The sequence below is a fragment of the Lactuca saligna genome, chromosome 5 (genome assembly GCF_052625555.1).
Source record: "Lactuca saligna cultivar CGN05327 chromosome 5, ASM5262555v1, whole genome shotgun sequence".
In the NCBI taxonomy this organism is placed as follows: Eukaryota; Viridiplantae; Streptophyta; class Magnoliopsida; order Asterales; family Asteraceae; genus Lactuca; species Lactuca saligna.
Window position 1 is genome coordinate 254,649,968 of NC_136421.1, and position 23,085 is coordinate 254,673,052.

A 23,085-nucleotide genomic window follows, 5' to 3' on the forward strand; every position below is an offset into this window, starting at 1 on the left:
CTTCGCTCCCAAGCAAAGCTGGTTCAAAGCGGACCGGAATCTCAAATGATCTGGGGATGAAAAAGTATAAAATCATCCCTCTATATCAACGATCAATCTCATGGCAGTAATCGGATCTTGTGTCCCATAAAACTCTGGTGGCTTCGTGTTGCTGAACTCACGAAACAACAACGAGTCACCTTCCTATGGCCTGGCAACGACGACAACTACGGTGGATGTAGCAGCATCAGCCTTTCTAACAACGGCGTACGACTCATCAAACGTCTCGATCAGGGTGGTCCTGATAGACCCAAACATATATGGAATCGTTTCTTGTATGGCTGCGCCCACCCTCTCATGAATCATCATACGAATCTCATCATCGTTAGTCCCACTGCTCTTTGGGGGTGTGGCGTGTACCCACCATAATGTCTATGAAACACAACACAAAATCATCAAAGACTCGCTCGAGTATACTCACACTCAATCACTCGCCCTTACTCATTCCTTAGCATCCTAAAGATTCTTACTTGGGTTGCATACAAATTTGGTGCTTCCAGTAGTATGGGCCCAATACTACCTTCTACACCAACCTGTAGTCATCCCAAGTCCTCCCCCTAGGATTCTAATTCATAATTACTCTATCTCTTACAAATATCAGGCTACTCTCTGAGTAGACTACTCATAGGCTTATCTAGGTATCCCTTCCTAGATTATCTCTCGACTCAGAACTCATCACATACTCAGACAAAATAATTGATAACACTGATGATCAAAAGCATCTCCTAGGCTAAGGCATCACAAATCAAGCAACTCTAGCCCTAGAATATGAAACACCTAGCCTAGTCTCTATCATGCATTTCTAATATCTCATAAACATCTCATAAATATCCTAGAAAGTAAACAGTTAAGGGTATTTTGGGAAACCACCGTTCGGGCTCTTGCTGATTGTACACACCGCTGCATCTCATTTTTCTCTTAGAATCCAAGTGTGAGTCATATGCTTCCGGTAGTATACTGCTCAGGTTTGACGTTAGTGTCCAACATTTAAATACTTTTGTTTGTTTTGTTCTTATTTGATCCTATTGTGATACTTGTTCTTACTATGTATGCATATTAGTATACTTCTTGTAAAATACTTATATTTTAAAAGTATACTTTTAGTCAAAGCACTCTGGCCCCATTGTGTTTATAGTTGTATATCTTTTACTGGTTGATATACTAAGTTCACTATAAACAATGCTCTGATACCAATTTGTCACACCCTAAATCAAAACGACGGAGATATTCAGGGGGCGGAGGACGTCATGTATACTATCACAACAATTGAATAATAGTAATCAAAGCAACAACAACCATTGTATTAATAGTATAATTTTTACATTTCATTTGAATCATACATGATTGACACCAAAAGCAAATAACAAGTAAAGACTCGAAGCTACTTTGATCCATCTTCTTGAAAACGGTGAGTGTACCTGTCTACTAGTGTCCTGAGAATACAAATAGGTTTTGAAAGAGTATCAGCATAAAGCTGGTGAGTTCATAAGCATTTTGTTTTAGAAAAATGTTTTGTGTTCTTTTGAAATGTACGTTATGTTTCTCCTAAAAACCTTATATTTTCTGATGTTAAGATTGTTAAGCAAAAATGATTCTTGCTAGTTCTTCCTGCGAGTACTTAGTGTATACAAAACATATACAATCCAGATCGGACAAACAATCGATTGTGTGGTTCAGCCCCAAGCCTACAACCAAACAAGGAATAGGAAATGAAGCGGAGGCCACACATTCCACTGGTTGTCGGATCGTCATGTACATAATCCTGAAGTATTCACTAGGTACTTACAAAGTTAACTGTATTGGTCCTTTGATATCTATTGATATTGTACCTCAAGAAAATCCAATATTTTCTTATGTATAGTATGATTAACCCATTCCTTGTATGAGTTCTTAGTTCATACTAGTTATGTATAAACCAATATTGGATAGACAGTTAATTGTGGGGATTTGCCCTAAACCCACAACCAAACAAGGAAAAGGGAATGAGTCGAAAACCACATATTACATAGTCTATCATGTATTCTTCATACGTAACTTGGATGCATAAACTAAGGATTCATAGAATTAATAATGAATGTTCGTTAGTTGAATAAAAAACCAACTGTTTGTGAAATACCGATGTTTACCATGGAAAATCCTATATTTTCCCTAAGTGTATGTTATTGAATTATCTGTTCCAAATCGTGGTGTACAAGTATCTTCCATACTTATGTTGTTTAAACATTGTTCTGTTTGAAAACCTTTGTATGAAAACCTTTGTATAGAAACCATTGTATATTAGTCTTATTACATAAATAAAACTAGTTGATAACGTGTTGTTCTGTATCCCGAAAGTATAGTTAGTACCCTCCTGTGCTCACTAAGTACGTACGATTTATATAAATCTAGATCGAACAAACAGTCGATTGTGTGATTCTGCCCTAAGCCCACAACCAAAGAAGGAACAGGAAATGAGGCGGAGATCACACATCCCACTGCAAGTCGTATGTAAATTTCATATTACCCTAATGTATATACTATGTAATCGCATAGTTACTAACTTTGTTGACTGTTTGTTAGGCATATTATTACGTGAACGATTCATTTCACCTGTGGATTCTTATAACCATACTATTGACGATCAACATTATGACGTATTCGGAGGTCGCTAAAAATGACGTTTATCACTCTAGGTTGATTGTAGCTAATAGTCAGGGTGCGAGATTGTCACTCCCGTATAGATCTATACACAAACTCATGATTCCCTCCAGGAGACTCTGGTTACACGGTGTCTTACATTGTAGTTCTCTCAATGAATCACAAATAATACTAAGAAAACCCTTTTTGTTATTAACATGAGTCCTTGTGAAATAATGTATTTTATTTTATAATTCATAAGTTTGTTTCCTTTGTTTCTAAAAACTGTAATTTCAATGTTTATAACTTAACATGTTTATAAAGCTGTCTGCAAAACATTTGTTCATTATGTTTAGTAAGTTTTATGATCAATGTATACTAATGATAGGAAAATATAACAAACCAAATGATATTTTTAAACACAAGATTACTTTTGTTTTTTACTTGTATTCCCCTCTTTAAAACATTAAAAACTCGGAAAATATAGGGGTATGAACTCACAGTTGTTGTGTGAAAGTGTCGACTAGAAACAAAGATCCTCGGTTTGTTGTACGTGGCTATTAACATAATCCTAATATCAAATAAATACATATATATATATATATATATATATATATATATATATATATATATATATATATATATATCTAAATTAGCGATTTCGTTAGATAAAGTGTTAGAAAACACCTGCTTTCAGTGACAGAATGTTATGAGGACTTAGTTTAATCTAGGAAATGGGTATTTCACCACTTAGAAGGTGTGTACAGCCATAAACAGGGGTGTACGGCCGAACAGGGGTGTACGGCCGTGAACTCCTTTTTGAAGATGTTTTTAGTGTGTACGCTCAAGGGTTCTAGAGAGAGAATGAGAGAGTTTCCGGCCAAGAGTGTTCAAATGAGGGTGGGGGTCCTGTATTTATAGGCTGGGGGTATGTTCGGTGGGTGGGGTTCACCTGACACGTAGATGTGTGTGTGGCGGTACACGTGTGTGCGGCCGTACACTCACTCAGGCCGAAACTATTAGATTTTTTAGACTTTTCGGGTTTTTCACGCGATATTTGGTTTTCGACTTGTATATAATTTTAATTATACATAAAACATAATAATTTTCCAAACCAAGGAATTTGACGGAAATCCAATAAAATTCAAATTTTATTAACGGAAATCGGTTAAAGATAATGGAAAAAGTTTCGGGTTGTCACATCATCCCCCCGTTAGAGCGAATTTCGTCCCGAAATTCAAACATAGATTACAAATCACGAACTCGGAAAAAGATGAGGATGGTTCTTCCATGAAGTGGAAGCTCTCATCTAGCTCGATCCCATCGAGGGGTATCATAAGCATCTCATCGGACAGACACTTCTTTAGAATCGGTAGGATACTTGGGTTTCATAAAACCCTTGTGTTCTTCAGTGAATTCAGATCCTTGCTGGGTGTTTCAGTGGGTTGTACTGTTGTATCTACTATTCTGGTCTGTGAATGGTGTGTGGGTTTGACTTGCCTGCCTACATTCATCCAACTGGTAGGATGTGCTTTCGTAGCTCTGAGCAGTCTTCGTCCTGAAGTTATGGTCCATCTATCATCGTCTCGTGTACACAAGTCGTATATAATTAAGATTGATAAGACGGTCGGATGAGTCACTCTGCCCCAGGTCCACAACCAGACAAGGAACAGGAGACAGGGCGGAAACACACATCCTAAGTCCGTTGAATCTTAATTATATACCACCCTGGCGTGTACATTTAACATCGATAGGCTGACCGTATTTGTCCCTAGCCTCTGCGCTTGAACTTGACTTGCTGCGCGAGTGGTGTTTCCAAAATGGTCTGCTGAGGGTGCTTAAGGAAGGTTACAAGTGAGTACCATACTCCTCGCATGATTATTTTCGGGGTTTTAAGCAAGATGAAATTTCGAGGTTCGCATCTAGTTTGTTGTTATGAGCGATGAGAGTTTTGTTATTCGGTCGGTTTAAGGTAAAGGATCTCCTCGGTGATACATGGGTTTTGTATAACGCAGACTCAGCTAGAATAGTTGGGATGACATCGTAGGATCGCGTGTTAAGTTAGTTCGGAAGGAGTGTTTTGTTATGGTATCAGTGCATCTATGTGTGAACGTTTCTAGTGCTTTCCGTGTTGACCTTTTTATTACTACTGTGACTGTTTTATGCTGTGTTAAGTGTACTAACTAAGAATTTGTTCTAGTGAATTATACTTGATATTATGATCCCTATCCGGTTCCTCTATAATCGCTTGGTGGCTACAAGTCATATATAATTAAGATGAATAAGACAGTCGACTGAGTGACTCTGCCCTAAATCCACAACCAGACAAGGAACATGAAATTAGGCGGAATCACGCATTAATTATATATGGCTCTACTGTTTACACCAACTCATTATAGCCTACCAAAAAAATATTTAGTTTCTACATAACTATGTGCTTTGTTTAGACGAGGAAGAAATTAGTTTAGTTAGGATTTAGTTGAGAAATGTACCACTATTCTCAGGTGGTTCCGGGGTAGACTCTCCTGCAGTGATCATTAACACTCTTCCTTCCTCATCAGGGTTTCTGGCCAATAGAAAATCTCTCCGGAAGTGTCCTGCTTCACCACATTCATAGCAGGTCTGACTCACTTCCTAAAATGGGACCTAAGAGATTGGTCATGTCGGTGCCCTACAGAAGCGGATGGTGTGTCCCCTTCTGAGGCAGTTCTTGCAATACAACTTTTGACACCTTCCGATATGATGGAAGTTGCACTTATTGCATTTAGGAAGGGTTCCAGCATAGTGATTTATGGGTGCTGGGGTGGTTGGTGTCGTAGCAGTATAGGCTGCACATGTTTGTTGTCCCTCAGAAGGTTCTTGTGTCGATCGACTCTTCTTCTCGCTCCCAAAATTTTGTATATCATCAGCTACTTTGGTTGACTCGGGAGCAGGGTCCATTATGTCTTGGCGGATTCTGTAGTCCCCCAATGTTCGGGCCAGGAGTTTGGAACTGTCGAACGTAAGAGGTTTTGCTGCCAATACATTTCCTTGGATTGGAGAAAGAAGTCCCTAAATGTATCTCTCTACCTTCCTGCACTCTGGGGTGACCATTCCCGGGCATAGGGTAGCTAAGTCCCTGAATCGGTCGGTGTAAGCTTCTATGTCTGAGCCTGCCATGGTAAGATTCCACAACTCATGCTCTAGTTTCTGTACTTTGCCCCTCGGGCAGTGCTCTTCCAGCATGATCTCTTTTAGATTTTCCCATCCCATTGCGTTTGCTATTGGAAGAGTCAATGACTTGACATGGCTGTTCCACCATGTAAGGGCCCTGTCTGAGAGGGTGCAGGCAGTAAAATTCACTTTGCTCTCTTATGGGCACGCACATAACTCAAAAATCAAATCTGTCTTCTCGAACCATCACATTAGGGTGATGAATCCCCTACTTCCATCGAAGGATTTGGGTCCACAAATCATGAAGTCTTTGTATGAGCACTCCCTTGTGCGTTCGTGGTTAGTGTTGTTGGTACCACTACCCGATCCACTGGTACCACTTGCATTGATTTGAGTCATGACTGTTGTCACTACAGCTGGTACTGCCGCCTGAAAGACAACCGGGTCATACTAAGGAGGTGGCGGTGGTGCGTTGTTCTTTTTTTTTTTTTCAACTTCTTCGGTGGCATCTTGCTGCCAAAACGTTAAAAGACGAAACAAGGGTAAGTCCTTAGTGGTTACAAATTGAGTGTATTCTGAGTCAAAGTTTTCTTAGTTCTAAGTGTTCCATGTTCTGAAGTTTGAAAGCAATTCATAACAGAGGTCTATGCAACATAGACTTATGAATTTGATAGTGACTACCCTCTTAAAGAAGTCATGAGATCTGGTTTACTGTTACTAGCTGATATGATAAAGGAGATAAGCCTAACACATAGTGTGAGTAGTGTAACCACTGACTCACTAGATCATATAAATTAGTTAATTATTAGTATGACATATATGGTGCTCTACCACCTTGCGCACCTTAGGATGGGTTTCTGTTCTAGTTATGATGGTCCTGAATTCAGCTGTGAGGGTTTCTTGTTTCTGGGATTTCTTATGGTTTTCCTATTCACTATAGATCATGCTTCGGGTTTTACCACATATCTCCATCACTTCCTGATGGAAGAATTGCATCCTCGTATGATTCCTTCTAGTGATACTCTTTGTGAATCCTCCCTAGTTCCTCCTTGACCCCTCCATTGGCGATTATAGTGAAGTGGCTTTCTATATCTTGGTTACTCGCGCGAGAATGGGAATGTATAAAGAATCCTGTGAGATTAAGCAGGACATTTCTTCTGTAGTTTTTAATGATCCAGATTGGGTCCTCTTATAGTCAAGCAGTACATGCAAGCTGTATATAATGAAGATCAAATAGACATTTGAACAGGTTATCCTACTCCGAAACCACAACCAAACATGGAATAGGTAATAGAGCGTAGATCACTAATTCTAAGTCTATAAGATCCCAATTTTATATAACTCTGGAAACATGCACTTCATAACTATCAACCTGCCACCACAGGTCTTTTAGTTCTTATGTAAGTTTGTTATAGTACCTAAAATACTCCTATAGTATTTTATCTTTATGTTTTGTTATAGAAATCTCTTATAGATGGAGTTAGGTAAGTTTTAGACTTTTTGCAACACCACCATCACTCCCAAACAAATGTTGGTCATATCTCAAATAAATATAGTTGATCAGGTTATATTTGTTCCAGATATGATTACATAACTGCTCATGTTTGACTATAGTGTCCAACATCTAAATACTTTTGTTTGTTTTGTTGTTATTTGATCCTATTGTGATACTTGTTCTTACAATGTATGCTTATTAGTATTCTTCTTGTAAAATACTTATATTTTAAAACTATACTTTTAGTCAAAGTACTCTGGCCCCATTGTATTTATAATTGTATATCTTTTACAGGTTGATATACTAAGTTCACTATAAACAATGCTCTGATACCAATCTGTCACACCCCAAATCAAAACGACGGAGACATTCAGGGGGCGGAGGACGTCATGTATACTATCACAACAATTGAATAATAGTAATCAAAGCAACAACAACCATTGTATTAATAGTATAATGTTTACATTTCATTTGAATCATACCTGATTGACACCAAAAGCAAATAACAAGTAAAGACTTGATGCTACTTTGATCCATCTTATTGAAACCGGTGCGTATACCTGTCTACTAGTGTCCTGAGAATACAAATAGGTTTTGAAAGAGTATCAGCATAAAGCTGGTGAGTTCATAAGCATTTTGTTTTAGAAAAATGTTCTGTGTTCTTTTGAAATGTACGTTATGTTTCTCCTAAAAACCTTATATTTTCTGATGTTAAGATTGTTAAGTAAAAATGATTTTTGCTAGTTCTTCCTACGAGTACTTCGTGTATACAAATCATATACAATCCAGATCGGACAAACAATCGATTGTGTGGTTCTGCCCTAAGCCTACAACCAAACAAGGAATAGGAAATGAAGCGGAGGCTACACATTCCACTGGTTGTCGGATCCTCATGTACATAATCCTTAAGTATTAACAAGGTACTTACAAAGTTAACTGTATTGGTCCTTTGATATCTATTGATATTGTACCTCAAGAAAATCCAATATTTTCTTATGTATAGTATGATTAACCCATTCCTTGTATGAGTTCTTAGTTCATACTAGTTATGTATAAAACAATATTGGATAGACAGTTAATTGTGTGGATCTGCCCTAAACCCACAACCAAACAAGGAAAAGGGAATGAGTCGAAAACCACATATTCCATAGTCTATCAGGTATTCTTCATATGTAACCTGGATGCACAAACTAAGGAGTCATGGAATTAATAATGAATGTTCGTTAGTTGAATAAAAAACCAACTGTTTGTAAAATACCGATGTTTACCCTGGAAAATGCTATATTTTCCCTAAGTGTATGTTATTGAATTATCTGTTCCAAATCGTGGTGTACAAGTATCTACCATACTTATGTTGTTTAAACATTGTTCTGTTTGAAAACCTTTGTATGAAAACATTTGTATAGAAACCATTGTATTAAAACCATTGTATATTAGTCTTATTACATAAATAAAACTAGTTGATCATGTGTTGTTCTGTATCCCGAAAGTATAGTTAATACCCTCCTGTGATCACTCGGTACGTATGAGTTATAGAAATCTAGATCGAACAAACAGTCGATTGTGTGATTCTTCCCTAATTAAGCCCGCAACCAAACAAGGAATAGGAAATGAGGCGGAGATCACACATCCCACTGCAAGTCAGATGTAAATTTCATATTAACCTAATGTACATACTAGGTAATCACGTAGTTACTAACCTTGTTGATTGTTTATTTGGCATATTATTATGTGAACGAGTCGTTTCATCTGTGGATTCTTATAACCATACTATTGACGATCAACATTAAGACGTACTCAGACGTCACTAAAAATGACGTTTATCACCCTAGATTGACTGTAGCTAATAGTCAGGGTGCGGGATTGTCACTCCTGTATAGATACATACACAAACTCACGATTTCCCTCCAGGAGACTCTGGTTACAAGGCGTCTCACACTGTATTTCTCTCAACGAATCATGAATAATACTAAGAAAACCCTTTTTGTTATTAACCTGAATGCTTATGAAATAATGTCTTTTATTTTATAACTCATAAGTTTGTTTCCTTTGTTCTAAAAACTGTAATTTCAATGTTTATAACTTAACATGTTTATAAAGCTGTCTGCAAAACATTTGTTCATCATGTTTAGTAAGTTCTATGATCAATGTATACTAATGATAGGAAAATATAACAAACCAAATTATATTTTTAAACACAAGATTACTTGTATTTTTACTTGTATTCCCCTCCTGAAAATATTAAAAACTCGGAAAATATAGGGGTATGATCTCACGGTTGTTGTGTGAAAACGTCTACTGGAAACGAAGATCCTCGGTTTATTGTACGTGGCTCTTAATGGAATCCTAATATCAAATGAATACATATATGAATCTAAATTAGCAATTTCGTTAGATAAAGTGTTAGAAAACACCTACTTTCAGTTAAGGAATGTTACCGGGACTTGGTTGAATCGAGGAAACGGAGTTATCACCACTTAGAAGGTGTGTACAGTCATGAACAGGGATGTACGGCCGGACAGGGGTGTACGGCCGTGAACTCCTTTTTGAAGGGTGTATGGCCCTTTGCAGTTTTGAAGGCTTTACAGCTGTACACTCAAGAACATGGGTGTTTGATTTCAAAGAAAATGTGTTCCAGATGCTCCAAACCGATTCCAAATGATGATTTTTGATAATTTTTGGAAGGTAAGAGGTGTTTCTAGTGTGTACAGTCACAGGTTCTAGAGAGAATGAGAGAGTTTTTGGCCAAGAGTGTTCAAATGTGGGTAGGGATCCTATATTTATAGGCTGGAGGTATGGTCGGTGGGTGGGTTCCACCTAACACGTGGATGGGTGTGTGGCCGTACACGGGTGTGCGGTCGTACACTCACTCAGACCGAAACTGTTAGATTTTTGAGACTTTTCGGGTTTTTCACGCGATTTTTGGTTTCCGACTCGTATAGAATTTTAATTATATATAAAACATAATAATTTTCCAAACCAAGGAATTTGACGGAAATCCAATACAATTCAAATTTTATTAATGGAAATCGGTAAAAGATAATGGAAAAAGTTTCGGGTTGTCACAAGACTTGAAGCAAACTTCCTTCTTGACCGTTCATTCATTAGCATAGTGAGCAGTTTTCCCACACTTGTAACAGGTCACTCCTTCAATGCATTCCCTAAAGTGCTTCTTTTTGCACTTGTCGCACCACCTCACCATGTCATTTCCAAGCTTCTGATCTTTAAACTTTGAGAAGTTACTCTTCTAAGAGAGAAAGCCTCCAAATCGGATGTCAAAGATAAGGCTGAAGAGGCACACCAACCTTCCCAATATAGAGCTGTAGATAAAATCCCAAATTTGCCCTTGTTAGGAATCCACGCGGGCAGCGGGGAATCTTACACTGGTCGTGTGACTTTGACGGGTTTTTGGGTTCCTTCATGTCTTGGGCCCCAACAGCTAGTCCATCGGCCCAGTTCGAGTCTAATCAGCTTCTAGCCTATTTTTCTTCAATATTTCTTCAATTTGAGCAGAATTTGCCTCTCCAAATCACTCAAAGCTTCCGCAAACTCCCAAACATCAATCTTGCATACTCAAGAATTCTCACGCGCCCTTTCAAATTTAAAGTTCAACACTTCCACACCTTCAAGTAATTGAAAAGCCCCCTTCATGAATCACATCCACAACCATCAAGCACGAAATCCTCATTGCTCTTCAAGTCCAATTGCCTCCCAAAAATCCCACTCCGCTAGTCTCCAGAAAATCTGCAATAATGCTCAAGAAACTAGAAAGTACCCGAAATGGTCATAAAAATAACAAAAAGGAAAATATGCATGGAAATTAACTAAAATGTGAATGAAATGTGCTAAAAAAAACTATAAAAATTAGTAAATAAAATGAAGCTATCAAATCACCCCAAGCTTAAACCTTACTTGTCCTCAAGTAAGACAAGACTAAAATGAACTCGGGATGAACTATCCTAAGGAAAATAAAAGGAATGGATAGAACCGTGGAACCTAATCACCGTTAGTCAACATGGTCAGAATTGATCTTGCTATTACCTCATGAAATTTTCATCTGATGACAATGGGACCATAAACAACAGCCAGGACAACTCCTTTAGGTGAGTAAGGAGGGATGAGCAATCGCAACCCCACTGGAACATGCATACAATGAAGAACATCTGTAGTAGGGAGAAAGCAGCTGGATGGGCTCGTGTGGAGCTCTTCTTTAAGTGTACACTTTGATCTCACGTCTGCCGATTTCTCTCATGTGTAATTGGGTTTAATCTCTCAGGAATCGTTGTAGGAATCAGTTCACTTAGTGTTGGCCCAAACCTCCCGTAGTATCCGACTCGACAGTCTCCCTAACATCACGAATTTGTGAAACACAAATCGATCTGTATACAATAAAACAAGCCTATACAAATGAATATCAAACGCCGGGTGACCAAAATGTTGGAAAATTTGTTAAATAATTGAACCGGTCACCTATTTAAGATAGTTGCAGCTGGAAATTCGCATGCTATCCTTTTTCTCTCTCTTTTTTTATTTATTATTATTTTTTCTTTTTTTTATTATATAAATTTGAAGGTAATGTATCAACAATCAAAAATTTTAACAAGAATCTTTTTACTCATAATTTGGTTCCCAAAAGTGTGTAAGTGGAACTGAAAGGGTAGTGATATAATCCGAATGGCCTAAATGTGAAAATGACAATGTGTGGAGCATAAAGATGTAATGTAAGCTCCTTTTGAAAATTGCGATTTTTCAAAGATGATGAAAATGTACAAATGTGGACTAAAAGACTCTCTAAAACTCTAAGAAAATCGCAAAAAGGGTATGGTGATGTAGAGAGACCAGATATGGATTCTACTCGGGGACAAGCACCAATGCTTCATCCTAACAGTTCAAACATGATCAAGTGTGATCCTCTCAGCGGTAGTGACCGCAAGGCTAAGAACATCCACTGCTATAGTATATCCTACAATTGTTAGTATTGTATGCATAATTCTTCATGAAACTACCGGGCCATGATCACTTACCCCTTTAAGCTTCTAGCATCTGATCCCAAGTATGAAATCCCAAATTGCAGCCAATGGTCCCGGTTCGATGGGTGAGATAACAACAAGATCATGGACCAATAATGATACAATAACTGTGAACCTGTTCCATGGTATCCAAGGAGGTGAGAATAAACAGACAACCAAAATGCATGAATGCTAATGCCTTAAGCTAAATGTTATGCAAAAATAAAAAGTGGAAAAGAAGAAAATAAAATATTTTTTGAAATTTTATAAAAAAAAATTGAATGAAAATTAACTTAAACTAATATGATATGCAACCTAAAAAAAATGCATGAAAAATTAAAAGAAAGGGAAATGCCCCACCCCAAGCTTAAGAACAAGCATTGTCCTCAATGCTTAAGGAAAGGGCGGAAATGACCATAATTGAAGGGTTCAGTAGAGCATAAGGGTTTATAGAGGAGTAAAAATGGTGAATAATGGTGGTGGTCTCGCGGGATTCCGACCGGTAGAGGCCACGTGTAACATTCTTGGTTTTCTCTTGAGTTCACAGAAGGTTCAGAACAATTTTGGGTCAATACGTGGGCCGCGTAAAGGCCGTGTGAACTGAAGCTCAAAAAATACTAAGTGTTGAAACCAGCCCCGCGGGCCGCGTGGAACCCGCACGCTGGCCACATGTGCTGAACAGGGCTAGAGATAATTGTTTTACACAGGCAAGGAATAGGCCGCACATGACCTTACGCCGGCCGCGTGACTTCCTGCACCTCAAAATTTGAAATTTTTCTAAAAACTTGATTTTTGGCCAAAACGATTCTTTTAAAGTCCCGGTTTCAAAAACACAACAAAAAGTTTGGACCAAAGGTGAGAATAAATATTGAAATTTTTCAAAAATGAACATTTTCAAAACAAAAAAAATTTCAAAATCATTTTATTCGTTTTATAAAAGACGAAAGCACAATGCTTCCCAAAAATGCCCTTCTTTAACGTCTTTGGTGAGACGCCTCTTAACTTCACTTTAACACTTTGGGGTGTCCAAATGGATGACATCTTGGATATTTGAATCAAAACCTTCATAGAATGACTTCAAATGATGTCCATTAACCTTGAAAACTTGCCCCGTGTCAACATTTTTTAATTTCCAAACCTCCATTGAGACTCTTTTCTTGTATTTGACTTTCTTTTTACAGGAGAACCATACCGGACTTAGACATTTGATAATAGCAATCATCCAACCATATTCTTCCTTGTACTTTTTCAGTAAGGTGACCAACTCTTCCCTCGTTGACATGGTGGTCGAGTTGGTGACCGGTTGGGTGTCTTCCTTCTCGGGATATGTATCAATTAAAAGGTTTGACAGATTTATCGTTTTCAACTCTTTTGGTTTGTCTACCACTGGAGTTAGTTTCTCAATGGTAGTGGGTGGCTCAACCTCTCTTTTGTTAACACCAAACACTTCCTCTATAGTTTCATTGACATCTTTCTCAATTTATTCTTCCTCCTTGATAGCCTCTTCCATTTCTACGCCTTCTTCCTCTTCTCCATATAACACTCTTGGGCCATCAAAACTTTTCTCATCTTTCAAAGGAATGGCACATGGGCTCTCTTTAGAGGCTAGCTTGCGTTGTTTCCTGGAAATTTTGGGTAGATGTGGCAATGCTCTTCATAATGTCCGCTAATGACATGCTTGGCGTTTTAGGTTGTTGAGGAGGTGGATGATATGGATGTTGGAACTGTAGAGGTTGTTGGTATTGGTCACTTCTCCAACCTTGGTATGAGCTTTGGTATAAGTTGTATCCCCAAGCTTGGTTGTTGTCCTACCATTGATCATGTTTAGGTTGATCATAACTCCATTGGTTTGACCAATAGTAGCTTTCCTTCACTTGCACTTCTTCCCATTCTCCTTGTAAATATGGACACATGTCGGATTGATGTCCATTTTGGGCACAAAAATCACAAAGAAGAGGTGTGGGCTTCACACTTTGGTCACTTTCAATCATCATAACTAACTGAGATAGCTCAGAAAGTTTATCTTCAATGCTAGGAGTGTTCATTTCCAAACCACACTTTTTTTCTTCAATTTTTGAGTTTTAAACTAGAGTACCTGCACAATGAGATCTAGGCATAGAGAAACAAAGTGATTAAATCAAAACCAATCCCTAAAAATGGTGCCAAAATTTGGTAGTTGTCGAGGCCAACAAAAATAATAACCCTTAATATTACACACTAAAATAGTGTATAGTAGTAAATGGATCGAATCGACGGAGATTGGTTCAATTTTATAACTCTATGAAAAATCTCTTTGTAAAAATACTTGAAAACGACAATAAATTAAATGTGAGGGGTTTAGTCTTTTGAAATACTTGAAATAAACTAGAATTAAACTAAGATTTAAATAAACAATTTCAACAAAAATAAGAGTTTGATGTAAAATCAATAAGAGAAGGATGGTTGACTTAAGGTTTCCTCACTTTGACTTTTGATGAACATATCATTAGAATCCAATGGTGTAATACTTGATTTAAATCCTTAATTTGGCTATAGTAATCCAAGAAGCTTGAGATTACCTAGACTTTTCTTAGTTGTTAAAATAGTTAGAGAAGCTCATAACAATTTCCTTAGTCAAAGTCACAATTTCCATTAAGCATGTAATTAGTGAAAGTCAACTAGCATTAAGAACCAAAAAGTCACCAAATCCAAGAGGGGTCAATTGATTTCACCACCATGTTGGAGGAAATGTTTTTATGATTGTGTGCAGCAAAAACAACACAAAAATCATTTGTTGCTTGCTAATTTGAGGATCCTTTACTTAATCAAGAAATTAGCCAACTAATGACCACAAATACATTTGAACTCATGAACTAAAACATACAAGTAGTGATAATATGTTGAAACACAAACATTTCCATAAAGATTTAAGAAAAAGTTCATCGATTCTTCAATATTCAACAAAAGTTCAAAGGATTCAACAAAAGTCAACCAAGATTTGTTTAGCCAAGCATGGCTAAATTCAAGTAAACAAGGTTAGATAAGATTGTACCAAACATTTGACAAGAATTAAGAGATGAAAAGAAGATGTTCTTGAGGTGTTCTTGGCCTTCAAAAGTGCTCTAAACTCCAAAGAGAAAGCCTCCAAATCGGATGTCAAAGATAAGGCTGAAGAGGCACACCAACCTTCCCAATATAGAGCTCTAGATAAAAACCCGAATTTTCCCTTGTCAGGAATCCACGCGGGCCGCGTGACTTTGACGGGTTTTTGGGTTCCTTCATGTCTTGGGCCCCAACAACTAGTCCATCGGCCTGGTTCGAGTCTAATCAGCTTCTAGCCTATTTTTCTTTAATATTTATTCAATTTGAGCCCAATTTGCCTCTCCAAATCACTCAAAGCTTCCGCAAACTCCCAAACATCGATCTTGCACACTCAAGAATTCTCCCGTGCCCTTTCAAATTTAAAGTTCAACACTTCCACACCTTCAAGTAATTGAAAAGCCCACTCCATGAATCACCACCACAACCATCAAGCACGAAATCCCCATTGCTCTTCAAGTCCAATTGCCTCCCAAAAATCCCACTCCGCTAGTCTCCAGAAAATCTGCAATAATGCTCAAGAAACTAGAAAGTACCCGAAATGGTCATAAAAATAACAAAAATGAAAATATGCATGGAAATTAACTAAAATACGAATGAAATGTGCTAAAAAACTATAAAAAGTAGTAAATAAAATGAAGCAATCACCTTCCTCATCTCTTTACCAATATTCTTCAAAAAAAAAAAATCTCTAAATTGACATAATTTTTGATCTATGTGTTTCATGATTATATGGATAACTGGTGTGTTTAATTTAAAAACATGGCGTATGCTGAGGATTATGATTCACAATTTGATACAAGAGGTCAACTATTTTCACTAAATTTCTTAAAACCTGGTCATAAGTATTTGATTACTTTTGTGTGCATATTATAACTTGAATTTATAATCGCAAGAAGACAACTCTTTTCCAGACCGTGACCAGGTTCTAATTTATGTCTCTATTTAGACGTTTTTAGGATATGCTTCTTAAACTATATGATTCTTCAAAAAAGTTTATTATTTACACAAGCTATACAGGATTTGAAGCCACATTTTCATGGATTCGATGATGTAATATTTCTTTTTGAGTGTTGTTGCCTTGGATACGATCTCAAATGTGTTTGGAGACAAGATTCTTCCAACTATAATGCCCTTTGTCCAGGTAACTATTTGATTAGGTTATTTTCTTGCAATTTGAAATCATCTAAACATGGATCATTTTATTTGTAATTCTTTATGTCTTTTTCAGTTTTTCATATGAAGTCTTTAGAGACAATGTACTCCGAAATTTAGATGTTGATCAATTATTTGGTTTTCTACTTCAGGATATTTGGCATCTAGGGTATTAGTCTTTTAAGAAGAATCTTGGATGATAAAAAATGTGTGCAACATGTTTACTCAACTTTTGTAACTTGGATAATGCAACCATGGATTGGAAAATTGCAGCAACTTTCAAATTCAAACAAAGATATTTTCCCACTTTTGGAGTGCTTTTCATACATAGCAGATGTATTTGTTTCTCTTTCTTATGATTTACCTACACCGGCTAGCTATTGTCTTCCGTTTCCCCTTACCGACAATATTAATAACAATATGTAACAAGGAGCAATTTGGTAAAAATATTGTCTATAAGTTGTAAAGGATGCAATGAGTTGAGACCAGGTACATAAGCATTCACTAATCATAAACAATGAACATGACAACACTTAAGTGTCAAGGCCTCAGGGGCAAAATAGTAAAAATAAAACATTTTTTTGTATACTTTGTTGTGTTGTACTGTACTACTCGTAGAAATAATGCATAGATTATTTTTTTGGGTTTATAACTTATTCTATAAAATTCATGTAAATCATTTTTTTGTATATGACTTGGATAGAATCTAGATATTTCAAGCAACATATGTGAAAACCATGTAACATCTATTTATTTTTTTTGTTAATTTTCATACATTCTATATTAGGAAGTCGATAAATTTGTTCCTTTTTTTTTTAAATGACAAAATATTTTAAAAGTACTTGTACATTATTATTTATAAATCGTACATCAAAAGGCATCCAAGTGAGGGGATCCATAGAAGATGGGGTAATGGTTACCGTATTACACCAAAATCTGCCACCTGGGATCTAGCTACTCTTATCTTGAGTGTTCCTCAACACAAACCTGGTGATGAAACATAGGAAACCTTATGCATATCACAGTTACCTAGCACACATGTTAAGTTCAGTTGGACTTTGATATACTAACTTTGTTTTTTCTCATTCAAATTTGGTTATTCATGATTTATGATTAATAAATGGTATGGACAAGAGAAGTGGGCTAAAAAATTGTATCTTTCCTGCATCTGCTATGGAAGAATTATGTCATGTATCATGATGATGATGATGGTATGTAGGGTTTGAAAAAGTGTGTTGTATTTAATTTCAAAATGTTGTTGTGTAATGTGTATGCTGACGATAATGTGTGTGTGTATGTATGTGTGTGTGTGTATATATATATATATATATATATATATATATATATATATATATATATATATATGTTTGTTGTCATGTGCAGTGTGTAGAGAGAGGTTAGAGGATATAGGTGATGCGTAAAGTGTTGTCAATAGAGGAATTACATTAATACCGATTATGTTTATGTTTTTTTTTCTGTTATAAATTTTTGGTTTATTTACTTGTACTACCAGTTTTACCCTTTTGATAGATAAATGTTTTCGTGACAGTTTATGTGAAAGGAAGATTTAATGAGTTGCAAAAAGATGAATAGCAACTATTGGATCAAGGTAGGCTGCAATAATACAATGAGGGTTGTTACCCTACTTTTAAAATTAAATGTAATGTTTTTTTTTGTTATTTCTCAAATTTCCCTTTGTAAAAAGATTATTTTCACAGAGACTATAATCCATAGTGTAATGTTTTTGTTATTTTTATAGGCTATACGACCCATAAATATGCATTTAGAGGTTACATTATGAAATTGTAGTTTCAATGCTTTTATCATCAAGGTAACGTAGTTTGTTTTAATACACTCATTATTGTTGATCTTGAAAGGACAAATCATTTGGATTAAAATAAGCCATACACATGGATGCCAAGATTATGGGACCAAAAAGCTCATAAAACCCAAAACTAACTAGATCTAACAAATACATCGTAAAGGTTCAAGATTTATACCTTTTGGAGTTGAGAAAAGAAATGTAGGCTCTCTATTGATCCACAAGCTTAAGCTTCAACAATCAATAATCTTGAACTTTTCTTTCATCCAAAATGCACCCAAAACACGTAAAAAGGATCAAGATTTTCTCTAGGAGGCTACAGTTTCGAGTTGGAGGCTCAAGAGGGTGAAGGTTGATGTTAGGAAGGACCCTAAGGGGTTAGAGTACTTAAATAGGGATCAAAACCATGAAAATAGGGTTTTTGCACTATGACGGTACACCCATCGTACGTAAGGTTATACCAACGTAATACCCTAAAAATATGACTTCTTCTAGCCAGTACACCCAACATACTGCCATACTCTCTTCTTCCAATTTAACTTCAAATGGCCATAACTTCTTCATTCCAACTTTATTTTCGATGATATTTATATCCATAGAAAGGTATCAACGAGATCTATAATTGTATCTTGATACTTATGACTAAAAACATCTTAAACTAAAATCCTTAATATATGCAAGAAGCCCGAAACATAACTCTTTCCATTTTACCCCTCAGCTTCTATCAATCCAATGTTTAAATCACTTAGCCAACATCATACACCACCAATAGAGTCTAAACTACATTCCATTGAAGCCCAAGGCCTCCGATGATCCATTAATTATCCATAATCATGAAATAAGAACTTTTCGAGACAGGATGTTATAATGTTAAGGTCTAATGTATGGATATCGTTACAGAAAAGGAAAGCTGCAAAGCCCCCATTTTTTTATGAATGTCTGGGTGAGGATGAGGATATCATCAAACAGATAAGGAGGTCAATGTTAATCGGAGAAGAAGGATTGATTTCACCAATATTATCAGATAGCGTACAATATTAGAAGTACGAGAAGGATACATTTTTTGATTTGTGTTGGCATTTCATTTCTCTAGCTTCTAACTTTTTTCATTTCTCAGTACCTATTCTCTATAAAATATAGAGAATGAAAAGGATAGAAAAGGAATTGATTTACTTCTCATTTTTAATCCTCTACCTTAAACAAGCAAAATAAATGGAATGAATTCTTTTTCTCTCATTTCATTTCTTCGTAGCAAACATCTGTAAGTTTATTGAAATTAAATTAATGACTTGAATGGGTATCTGTTAATTTTTTAAATTCATTTTTATTGGATTATTCTTTAATTTTTTTGGACAACACCCCCATTATCATAATTTATTTTACAAAATCTCATCTATCCCACTATTATCGGACATAAAACGGGTCAATAACTACGTGTTCAAATTATAAGAAAAAACTAAAATGGATAGGAAGAATAACAACATAGCATCAACTTGAAAAACAATAAACTAAAAACAACCTAATCGGCATTTTATTTGAATTTTAATTGATTCATGTTTGATTACCTTGTATGACAATTTGTATTTTAATCTTTAAATGATTATTTTGTATGATAGTTTGTATGTTTTTATAATTATTCAGCAACTTAATCAATCACATTATAAAACATCATGATAATATGATTATTATTTATAATTCAGTTAGTCAGATATACAATCAAACAAAATGATTTCTTTTCAAATCAAAAAACTTTGGCAGACAGAATTTTCCTATATAATACTTTTTCAGCCAACAACTATCGGAACAATAACTATAGATAAAGGACCATTTCATGGAGCAAAATGTTAATTTATTGAATTAGCATCTTGGGTAACGATTTCATTATCGCTAAACTATAATTCAAATTCATTTATATAAATAAAAAAGTAATAAATAAATAAATAATAGTAAACTGTAATTTCTCGACTGCCCACGCCGAACCTGCCCTGCGCCCACCAGGTAAACCATTGAGCACCACCTATATTTCTAGATGTACAAAAATTGAATCTTGAACTACATTAATGGTTACAAATATGGAAATGAGATACTCTATACTAGAGGATTGTTGTATGAAATACAATAGAAAAACAATTTATTAATCACGTATTTCTTCTCTCATAAGTATCAATCACATCAACTCCGATTATTATCCACGTACCCATTGACTCATAGCCTCATAGAAACCTTATTAGACACCGACTCTGAGAGTTGCTTCCTTTACAAAAATTACTCCGGTTACAAAAGGATAAATGAGATGACAGAAGGAATGAGTTAGAATTAGTAGGGTTTCTCGCCAACAATGTTCCCTGGTGGGTCATAATTGCAAACAATAACGTAGCACACTCCGTCTGAACATTGAGCCCTACCACATCCAACGCGTTCTGTATTTTTCCATGTCACTTGCGTATAATGGGCACACTGAGTACCCGGTAAGCACTCATTTTTAGCATGGTCGTAATCGGGTCTCTCTTCAACCCACATCTGAACTGCATATGAAGCATTAAGATTTGGCCCCTGTGCCATATTCTCACCAACCTTGTCAGAGGGTGTCAATTTACAATCCTTCCTTTTGTCAGCCCACGCTTGCGCAACTTTTGCCAATTCAGGGTCCCATACCAGAGGTGGTAAATCCAGTAATCTTCTAATGCAACCATGGGCATGAAGGAAGTCTTCTGGTTCGTTGTGGGCGACAGATGAATGTAGAATTGTCATGTATATAGCAGCAACAAGTGATATCTTGATACGCCAATGTCCCATGTTGCGATATGAGGTGACTGGTAATCGAGTCTGTTAGAATTACATGAAAAACTGAAATTGGTATTTATAGAGTAGAGAAATCTGTTGCGAGTATGGTGGAAGTCAGAACCAAATTCGAAAAATATGGTAGAATAACATAAAACGTTAGAGCATAATTTGACCAAGGAAAAATTTCACTTATATAACTCAAACCATACAAAAAACACGATATAAATTTAGATGCTAAACAGTCGGAAACTTACTAAATATGAAAAGATCAATGACTTTCGTTAAGCACTTACTCTTGTTCAAAAAGGATTACGAATTTACGTTCCTCATTATTCTTCGGTAATTCGTGTAATGGTTGTGATGTGTACTGTGTAGTAAAAATAAGATAATATAACAATTCTGTGGAAAAAGAAAAACATGAATGCTAATATGCTATATAAGTTGGACAAATGATGTTACACGTCACACCCATTCATCTATATGTTTATGACCTGAGGGTTGATCCCGTATCTTATTCGACCGAAGAGAGATCCCCTCTTGCAACATTGTAATGAACTCACGGCACGTGAGAAATAAGACCATTTAATCAAACAAAAATAAGTGACCAAGATTATTTGTTTTTTCATGTCAACCTAAGAAACAAAAAAAGATAAATGACATAACACAAAACATTGGTAACTTCTTAAAAAAATGAATATTTTGATAAATATGAAAGGTTAATGAAAATATAAGTGTTTTTCTGCCTATAAACAAAATATAAAACTTTTTCTAAATGTTGGTAAGTAAATTGTTGGGATTTTCTTCATTTTTCCCTTTAATTTAATCAATAGAAACATATATATAAATAATACACTAAGTTCTAACATGTGGAATCCATGATTCACAAAATAAATAACATATAAAGTATAAAAATAATAAACATTAATCATAGATTTGCATACATTTATGTTTATCATTGTAAAATAAAAGATCAAGTCAACACAACAAAACAACCACAACTAAACATGTAGTATAGTGGCATTATCGGTAGACTTTCAAAAGTATAATGTCTCAATGAAATTGAAATGCTAATCACTTACTATGTGTGCAAAAGGAAAAATAAAAAAAAATCTAAAGAAATCTAAAAAAATCATATGTCAATAGCAATGTACTTTTATTAATTATTTTCCATAACAAATTGAATAAGGAGGGAATTAAAGTGATCGAATAATTGTACTTTTAAAAACTAATGATCTATTAATTTACAAACTATATAAAGATAGAAACAAAAAGGAAATGTAAATGAATGTGATTGAATCTTGAATTCTACCATTGGAATTTTTTAGACCCAAAGATGTATATACGAAGCATATTTTACTTTTTAAGGTCACGTCAGTTTTTCTTTTACTCTTCTTTCCCTCACCAAACCATAGAAAATATGACTAACTTTCATTAAATTTTATTTTTTATTTTTTTTAAATATATTTTATACAAAAATTATATATTCATTTTGTAGGGAATAAAAAAGCATGAATTTATATATATATATATATATATATATATATATATATATATATATATATATATATATATATATTTGTAATTTTTAGTAGGTGTATAATTTAATAAATTTTAATAAAAAAAAAAAAACTTGAACAATAAGAGCATAAGAGAGAATGTATGTAGCATTTCCCTCACCTCCTTCTCATACCACCTTTTGTGCACCCTCAGTGTAGTGTTCCGAGGTGCGGGTTCGTTTCCCATAAACCTTTCCCGCTACACTCCGCACAGCCTAAGATGTGTTACCTTAAATATGTTATTTTTTTTCTTACAAATGAAAATGTTATATAGTTTACAAACAAACCGATCTAAATTTGTTGTAATCCAAATGTAATTGTCAAGATAACCAAATGGTTTAAAGTATTGAATTAGCATTATGGTTGTCCGATTACTTA

General features: G+C 35.5%; 1 protein-coding gene across 1 annotated transcript; it reads right to left on the reverse strand.

Moving 5' to 3' along the window:
* Positions 1 to 20,325: 20,325 nt before the first annotated feature.
* On the reverse strand, positions 20,326 to 21,253 carry LOC144997760 (pathogenesis-related leaf protein 4-like). Its single transcript, XM_078957630.1, has one exon. The coding sequence runs from the start codon at positions 21,161 to 21,163 to the stop codon at positions 20,684 to 20,686; it is 480 nt and encodes a 159-aa protein (XP_078813756.1). The 5' UTR covers positions 21,164 to 21,253; the 3' UTR covers positions 20,326 to 20,683.
* Positions 21,254 to 23,085: the final 1,832 nt, after the last annotated feature.